Source organism: Myodes glareolus, chromosome 12 (assembly GCF_982192425.1).
Source record: "Myodes glareolus chromosome 12, mMyoGla1.1, whole genome shotgun sequence".
NCBI classification, from domain to species: Eukaryota; Metazoa; Chordata; class Mammalia; order Rodentia; family Cricetidae; genus Myodes; species Myodes glareolus.
In genome coordinates, this window is record NC_142037.1 from 15,433,836 (window position 1) to 15,442,970 (window position 9,135).

Here is a 9,135-nt window from a genome sequence, read left to right on the forward strand (position 1 = left end):
TTCATTCTGAATGTGCTTTCAAACACCCATACTTGAGGAAGTTGGAGGTTTCATTTACATGCATTTTGACATGATTTCTCAGTAATATTCAATTGTTCACATTGATGAATGGAGGAATGGAGGAATTCTGAGGAATGAATGAGACTTTCCTAGGCAATCTTGGAAAGAACAGCTCAGTTCTCAACATGGGAAATACCATGAGCCTTCCAGTCAACCTAACAGAATTCTGGCTTTGGAAGAATAGGCATTGATAGTTTTCCTCTGTGTTTCCAGGGAGACTGCTGGAAAGGGAACCTGAATTTCTGGTCGTTTGAGGAAAGGTAATTAGCAGGGTGGCAAGTGCAGGTCCTCATGACATCAGCAGTCTCTGGGCATTTTACTGTATCCTGGAGACCTCTTGGAATCCCAAGTGATGTCATCAGTGTTGTAGCAACACCAACTGCCCTTAGGATATTCCTTCAACTGCCCATAGTGGATATCATTAGAGATGTTGTCTAGACTCAGGTGTCTACTTGGGAGGGAGAATGGAGGTCATCCAGGGAACAGAGAGACAGAAAGAATCTGCTTTTAAGTCCCAGAGAAAAACACGAAGAAGTAAATTGTTCTGGCGAGCGCAGAGTGAGTCCTGGGCAGGGCATGGGGAACTTGTTGGTGGAGGTGGGCTTGAATTTGGCCTTCCAGTCATGGGTCATCAGGTTTTTTGCCTCTGAGAAGCAAATGGACTTCCCTCCTTATTGTAATTCCTGAAAGGCAAGGATTCCAGAACATTGATTTGTTCATCTCCTCAACCACAGGCTGACCTGGGCAAGGTTATTGTGCTGGGAGCACCACTTAGCTTTTATCCTTGCTGCGGTTTGGGGAAAATGTGGGGTCAGAAAGAGACCATCAGGAGGAAAGGAGGAGATAATGTGACCCCTTCTTAGGGCACACATCACTGTACTTCACCTTCAGTAGTTTTTTTTTTTTTTTTGTTATGTTCAGTGACTGCCTTACACTATTCTCACAGAGAGAAAAGCACTTCTGGCCATGACATTGTGTCCTCAGACTGTACAGCAGAATTCCTTTGATGATCTTTTCCTGACTGTGGCTACCTTAGAGTTCTGAATTAGCAGCTAAGGATGGCAGGCAGTTGTCTAGTGTAGACAAACAACTGTCAGACGTGTGGTACCAGGCCAGAGATTGGCTGCTTTCTGCCAGCTTCAATGTTCTGGGCTGTCAGTGTGGTGACTTGGTGAGTCTGCTGACCATGTTGTGCCTCTGTGTGACTTTCCAATCCACAGCCATGGTCCTGGAGTGGCCAGTCAGTATATCTGGGCTCCTTACAACACCTGAGTACCTGTGTACTCTTATTGTTCTCCTGGCTTCTGAAACCACAGACAGGCTTCAGGGCTCTGGACCATGCTACATCCTGTACTGCTGTGAATAAGCCTGAAGAGGTGTTTGGTGTCTTCTCCTGAAGCCTCTGCAGGGAGGCAAAGGAAACTCCAGACTGCTAGAGTAATGGGAGAGCTGAGATCCAGAGTGGAAATCTCTCAACATGGACCAAAAATATTTGCTTTTCAATGGGTTTCATACATGATCTTGCTGTTTGGGTCTCAGGGCTGTCTGTCCATCCTCTATTCCTTGTCATGTGCAACATTACTTGTGTTCTATCTCCCCACAGGGGATGATATAGAGCCAATGTCAGACGAAATTCTCTTCACCATGAAACTGAAGGAAAAGGGGGAGCTGACCAGGGAGCTGCAGCTGATAACCAGCCAAAGGAATAAGTTACAAGCACGCCTCTTCCCCATCACAGAAGGAACTGTGGACAATAGGTATGCATCATTTCAGACTTCATTGGGCTGTCGGCAGTGTCCCCTCACCTGCTTTCTCTTTGGGTCTTGGCTTCCACAGTGACATCTGATGTGAGCTTTTGATAGCTCATGCCCTCTGGACCAATAGTTAAGGAGTTTGCATGGGACTGACCTAGGACCTCTGTTCATGTGTGACAGTTGTGTAGTTTGGTCAGTTTATAGGGTCCTAACAGTGAGATCAGAGCCTGTGCTTGGAGTTTTGTTGCCTTGTGTGAACAAGTTCCCATGCTGGATTACCTTGCCTAGCCTTGAAATAAGGCAAGAAGCTCTGCCCTGCCTCAGCTTGATTTGCCATGCTTTGCTCAAGCCCATGAAAGGCCTGCCCCTTTCTGAGTGGAGACAGAGGAGGCATGGGAGGAGAGGGGTTAGATTGGAAAGGGAGGCAATTAGGAGGGAAAACTGGAGTTGGTACATAAAATAAATGGAAAATGCTGTTTAAATAAAAGTCAAATAATTAAATCCTGATAAAAAGGTGTTGGTTTCTTGGAGGCTGCAACTCTGGAGTGCCTCTGTGCCTCACCTTGCATCCAAAATTCTTCTCAGAGGAGAGACACACCTGAAGTTTTGGAGGGCGTTAGAGATTAGGACTCTAACTATTCTCTTTTTTCCAAATGAAATCCAGAGCTTGTGATCTCAGTCACACAACTCAGAGACAGCAGCAGTAATGTATAATTTCCAGCATGTATTTGGAAAGGACTTTACAGGTGGTGGCTTGTGTGAGATACTAGTTGCTGTTTGTTTGTGGTGAGACTTTGAACTTGACTGGTAGGTGATTGTGTGCTGGAAACTCCTGGTAGCAGCTGGATGGGCCTTGTTCCCTCTCAGTGTACAACTGGATGTCCTGAGGCTCATCACATTTTCTATCTATTATTGTAATAATTCTCTTAAATGATAAGGCTCCACGCATTTTTTTTAGCGTCCACTTGTGGTCACTCTCCCATTCTGTGTCTCTATTGCTCTCTTTCTATCTCTATGTCTCTCTCTCTCTCTCTCTCTCTCTCTCTGTGTGTGTGTGTGTGTGTGTGTGTGTGTGTGTGTGTGTGTGTGTATACATACATACAGTTTAATGTTTGTGTGTGCCAAGAGTTACTGGGAGACAGAGATCTGTGTCGGGGACTGAGGATGTGCCTGTACCACTTTCCAGGTGATGCCAGTACTGAGGTCCAGGAGCTCCACTTTAAGCAGCATAGCTCTTGTTCTGTGCTTACCTTGGTGGCACCTAGGAATCGCTTGGGCAGTTTAGATCACCGTCCAGCTCTTGGGCCTAAAACTCAAACTTATGTGCTCTGTCTAAATGTTCAGTAATTTGTCAGCCAGGCTCTAGAATAGCTGTACTTAAATGGGAGAATTGTCACTACAATATGTGGAGTGCCAAGACCTGTGTCATAGACTCCTGGTAACATAGAGAACAAGACTGAACCTCTTGGCAGTCTGAGTGAGATCTTGCAGCCAGTGAAGCTTCCATCTGAACCTGAGTCTCAGCCATCTTGGGCCCAGCATTCCAACTGAAGAGCACCCAGTGGTTCTAGGCCATGGAGGCTGAATGTGGCATCCACAGTGCTGTGGTGAACCAGAGTACAACTTGATTTCCCATGATACTTAAGAACCTGTGTTCATGGGGTCTTTCTTCCTGTTTCTAGGCCCTACCCCAAGCCACATCCTTTGTATGAAGAACTGAAGTCGGAACATGATGAGGTCATGATGCAACTGAAGAGATTGGAAAATGAGAATACCAAGGCATCACACAAGTTCAGTGAGCTGACCGAGGAGACAGTCTTCCATCAGTAAGGCCCATCTTGACACGGACTCCCACAATTGTGCAATGGACATCTATGCCTTTCTTTTTCTGAATGGAGAATCGCCAACTGTGGTTGTAACCTGTCCGCTTCATAGTAAGCAGCTCTTGGACTTTTTCTCTCAGACTCAGTATTGCTAAGTGAAAAAGGGACAGTTAAACCCTGACACCATTGTCCTAGAGCCTCATGAGCCTCGAAGAAAAAAAGGGATTTGCAGTGTGAGGAGAATGTCTGGCAGCCTTAGGCATCTGGAGCTCTGGACCAAGCTTTACACATATGGCGGTTGAGGAACCTGTAGATAGAATAGAATCATCTTGGGTCTCTTGTCTTCCCTTGGAGGGTATTTGCCCACTGCATGCTAATGTTTCTCCATTACCACAGAGTGCTTAGGACAGCTGGTAGACTCTCCTTTCTATTGAAGGGACATGGATTCTTTTTTGTGTTGGGGCTTTCCATAGTAGCTTGATACTTTCCAGTCTTAGCTTTTCTCTCATTTTGGCTTCTGAATGCAGCTGTCCTGGCTGAATCAGACTCCCAGTTAAGTCTTCTAGGAATCATAAAGCCTTTTAGGGTGCTGATTCCTGGAGGCAGGGTTAGCAGGAGGAGGCTTGCAAGGCCTTAGTATGCAGAGTGTTTCTCCAGGGGTCTGCACAGCCATCTCCTGATGCAACAGACTCAGCTGGAGAAGAAAGTGGACATGCTGAAGCAGGAGAAAAAGAAGCTGTTGGAGGACTGGGTCCTGCTGAAGCCCCACTTGGAGGACTGGAAATTGATCTGTAAGGACAAAGAAGACACCAGTGATCTCAAAACCCAGCAACAACAGGTAGGGCCAGGCAAGTAGGTTAGGATGAGATCAACCACCATTTGCCCATTTGACTGCCTCTCTGCCCATCCATCCATTCATGTTTTTGTCCATCTCCTTACTCATCCATAGTCCCATCCAGCTACCAACTCCATGCTATCTGGGTGTTCATTTCAGTGTTCATGCACAAGTACTGCTGTGTTTCTAGTCAGTCTCTTGATTAAATCAGGGTTTCTTCCTAGGCCAGATGGTTTTGTTTGCCTGACTGGCTGACCAGCAAGCTATTTAGATCCTTTATATTTGCTTAGGTTAGTATGACAGTCTGTAGCCCTCCACTAAGAATACAATATTCTAATGAACAGGAGCTCAAGAGGCTGGAAGAAAGACTTCAGTTTCTGCTGAAGCAGAAGGAGGTGATCACTCCTGAAAAGGACATGGCGGAAAATCTACAGCATCACTTTGACACCTCCCAGATGAGGTAAGAGCAAAGACTGGGAGGGGGAGGTAGAGTCAAGTGGGTCCCCTGTACCTGGAATCTGTGTCATTGGTGGGTTTCTGTTCATCTATGTGGCTCCCAACAAGAAACAAGGAGCAAAGACCTCAGAGAATTTCTGCTGATACAGTCAACAAGATCTTTCTAGTAAATCATATGTTTGACACTCAGTGAGTCTGTAGAACTGAGTCTTCCTTTGTCCCTTCAGAAACCTCTATATGTGTTCTCAGCAGGCTTTCCCTGAAGCCACAGAGAGCTTCCTGTTGCATCCCCCATCATATGGATTTAAAGTTGTTCACCATGGGGCCTGGTTGAAATTGCAATTTTATTTAGAAAAATATCATGTAGACAATAGATTCCCACCTTTGAACAAAGCCTTCTGCAACATTTGCCGATTTCCCATGAAAAATGTTCTCTGCAGAGAATAGGATAATGACTTTTGAGAATGAACCCTGGCAGATGTGTCAGCTTCAGGGACGATCAGACCATTCTCAGACTGTGCTATCACGGACTCCTAAAGAGAGCCTAGATGCAGATTCCAAACTCTAGTCCTGAGAAATTCTTTGTGGTTCCAGAGCCCCAGAAGAGCCAGTGTTCTCAGGCACACATCACAGGAAATGCTGTTCTAGCATGACAGACTCTATCATACATGTTGTTCATGTTCAAGATGCCTTATGAGCATTAGGACTGAGCTAGCCTCGTGACCTTGTTCAGTTACCCAGGATGCAAGACACTTTTATGTCTATTTATAAAATGATGCAGTCCATCTCATCTTGTACAGCATGTGTATTTTTCTTATTGGGAATATAGTAATATATTTCTGACATTTACAAAAATGAGTTCCCGATATATAGGAGCATGTCCTAATCTTTCAAATAGAATGGACAACACAGAGTGATTATTTTAAATCATGACTTATGTTTTGGAATGAGAAAATTTTAGTCCCAGCTACTCTATGATCCTAATTTCTTGAGGTTACCAACAATGACATCAGTCAAAAGATGAATTTTGACTGTCAAGCACAGCTGAGGTGGAGGGAGGCAGCTGCTTGACATCCAACATAGAAGCTCCTCACAAAGGATGTGTCATAAATGTTTTTTTTTCTCTCAGGTGCAAAAAGCTTCAGACTGATCTGGAACAGGCAACAGCCCAGGATGAGAGCCACCTGAAGAAGGAGCTGCTAGAGCCAGAGCCACCTGCTGAGTCCACCCCCAGCAAATACTGAATTCTGGGGATGCATACTCTTCCTCAAGTTTGCTTTCCCATTTGGAATAGACCCTGATTATGACTAACCAGTGACCCAGAATGGCTGCTTTTGGGTCTTAATTCCTCCTTGATAACAGTCCTTAAGAGAACTGAAAAAAACCAAAGGACCTTGTACCTGTGACATTGTTCATATTAGGGTCAAGGCCTCCAGACAAAAAGACCCTTCTTGTTGTTGTGAACTCACCAGTGAGGGAAACACCAAATGACTTCCAGGTGATCATACCCAGTGTGTTATATATCTGTTGACTCAGTTCTTCTGAAGAAAAAAAAAGCAGCCTAATATGCTTGGGAAGCAGAAAACCATAGACAAATTTAATCAAAAATCTACATTTACTAGTAAATGGCCTGATCCTTGGGGAGAACTTGACATATACAGGCCCTAAGAATGACTGTAGATATCCTGAAAAATCTACATCAGTTCCAATGGGTGACAGCCTCGCTACAATGTCTTCAAAGCAAGCCACAGCCTGTTAAAGTTCTGTGCTATTCCATCTGCCTTGATGAATGCTAATTAGTTTAAATTTTGTTTGCTTTCTGCTTTATACTTTTGGTTTTGATTATTTTGGTTTTGGTTTCTTTATTATGATGTTATTTGTTCTTGTTATTTTCTTAGTTTGATAAGGTTATTCAGTGTTTATGTTGACAGTCCTTTTATTGTCCCTTGTGAGAGAAATGTATTTCTTTGTAAATAAAAAAGCAATTTCCAACTCATCACACTTAAATCCAACTTCTTTAGTCAGGGGTAATGTCATACTCTTATAACCCCAGAAATCATAAGGAAATCATATGGATCGCTGTGAGTTTATTCTGATATGAGGCAGAATGGGCCACATAGTGAGTTCCCAGACAGCCTGACAGACATAGCAGTTTGGCGTCTTGTGTGTGCATAGCTAGGCTTACTCCACATATACTTACCTGATGATGAAATAATTTTCTCATGCTGTATCTACACCGTCATGTATTTAGTTACCCCTAATAAAGTACTCGATAGATACACTTTTATAAACTGTTTATAAGGACTAAATTATTGAGAAATACATCCTTTTTCTTTATAGACTCTCAGGCCATAAACACATTCATTATGGGAACATGAAAGAAATCAGAAATAACAGAGTGATCTGCCTCTGTTTTTCTTGAAATACAGCATCAGTCATAACCACGCCACACATAATTACCTTCCCAGTCACTTTGGGACATAACCTTTTAAAGAGGCTGTTGGCTTTGATCTTGTATTTGACAACATGCATACAGTTCCTGTAGAGATCAGAAGATGCACACTGGATTCCCAGTCACAAATGGTTGTTGGGAGCCATAGGAGAAAACAGTAAAGACTCTTACACTGTGAGGCATCTGTCTAGCTTCTAGTCAACGTTTGTCCTGCAAATCATAGATGCTGTTTTAGTTAGATTGTATCAGCCCACACCAAAGAGAGAAGTCTCTGGAGATGTGTAGGGACAGGTATGTGAGGTAGGCATGCTAATTTTCTTAGGCTCCCAAATGTCTGTGCTTGGTTCAGTTGTCCTCACTGATCTCTGTGGGTTCAGGCTCATGCCACAGCATCACTTATTATTAGTGCTGGAGCGGATCTGTCACCTCTCATCTGGGATAACAATGTACATTATTCACATCTGATGAAATGCAGAGTTGACACAATCCACTTTTGACCTTGATTTGGGATAAGGATTCCTTGACAGCAAAAATCTCAAGCTAAGCAGTGTAGAAAAGGAGGTCCTCAGTGTGGAGAAAGAGGTCAAGAGTAGGCACAGCCCATGTAGCCTGAAAGAGAAAACACTTGCTTCTGGTGGAAAGCATGCCTGTGCAAGCCTGGAACATGAGAGAGATGGTTGAAGCTTCCCTTTGCCATGCCAGACCTCTGAGTATATTGAGGCAGCATTTCTTTGAGGTGATTGAAGAAGGATGCTTAACAGAAATCCCAGACTAGACCAGAACTGAGAATAATAGATGGCTATTTATTTAAGGCTACACTCACAAATCTGAATCTTTGCTGGAATGGTGAACAAAAGCCGAATTCCACATCTGGAAAAATAGGTCAGATGCATGTTCTACATCAGCATAAATATTATAAGAGGCCATTCCCCAGTGGACCGGTAACTAGTGGCAGTAGGATTTCCTACAGCACCTCTTCCTTTTGCTAAAATAAGTAAGTTGTAAGTCTAATACAAAATTATATACAATAAGAACAAATATATTCAATAATTATCCTATCCTAACTAGTTTAACTCTTTTATAATAAATAACTTGGCCAAGTCATGAGAGAAAAGTAACTACAACTATCTAGTCTTCAACCCCATCAAAGATCCGAGAAGGGAAATAACATTAATTGAGTAAGCAGGAAGTGCAATCAAGCAACTTCCCCAAATGTGCAAAAAATGACAGAGACAACTGGCTACCTGTGAAATCACCCAAAGTCTTATTTGCAACATTGAAGCAACCAACTTTGACTAAGGCCTAGAGTAACTGACAGACCATTTTCAGAGGCAGGAAATTTTTCAAAACAGTCTTACCATGACTTGGCAAGATTTGGCATTCCTTCTTATCCATTTCCAGATACCATCTACCTTTTCAGTGTTTGAGTCATGGGGAGTTTCTTGCCCAAAGGCCAGTTTTTCCAACAAGAAAATAAGCTCCAAGTGGAGTGTCTTTGGTTCTCAACATTCTTTCAGGAATAGATCAGTGCTGCCAGAAGCAATCGTGTCTCATTTCAACAGAACCCTTAGTTATTTAAATGCCACATTCTACAGCTCTTTTAAGTGGTTGAAGATATCTATCTATGCAGAATACAATCTCTATGTATCTAAAAAACCTTATTAGTCTGACTATAAGTATGACAAATATAGATGAATATTGATCTATAATTTTTGATACCTATATAACTTAAAGACTAAGACTTCATATTAGAAT

The 9,135-nt window shown here is 43.0% G+C and overlaps 2 protein-coding genes across 2 annotated transcripts; both read left to right on the forward strand.

Annotated features, from left to right (window-relative positions):
- Positions 1 to 462: 462 nt before the first annotated feature.
- Positions 463 to 3,732, forward strand: LOC148120143 (disks large homolog 5-like). Its single transcript, XM_087912011.1, has 3 exons — positions 463 to 618; positions 1,664 to 1,817; positions 3,497 to 3,732. The coding sequence occupies exons 1-3, from the start codon at positions 525 to 527 to the stop codon at positions 3,642 to 3,644; spliced, it is 396 nt and encodes a 131-aa protein (XP_087768137.1). The 5' UTR covers positions 463 to 524; the 3' UTR covers positions 3,645 to 3,732.
- Positions 3,733 to 3,790: 58 nt separating this feature from the next.
- On the forward strand, positions 3,791 to 7,137 carry LOC148120144 (uncharacterized). Its single transcript, XM_087912012.1, has 3 exons — positions 3,791 to 4,475; positions 4,817 to 4,932; positions 6,058 to 7,137. The coding sequence occupies exons 1-3, from the start codon at positions 4,317 to 4,319 to the stop codon at positions 6,170 to 6,172; spliced, it is 390 nt and encodes a 129-aa protein (XP_087768138.1). The 5' UTR covers positions 3,791 to 4,316; the 3' UTR covers positions 6,173 to 7,137.
- Positions 7,138 to 9,135: the final 1,998 nt, after the last annotated feature.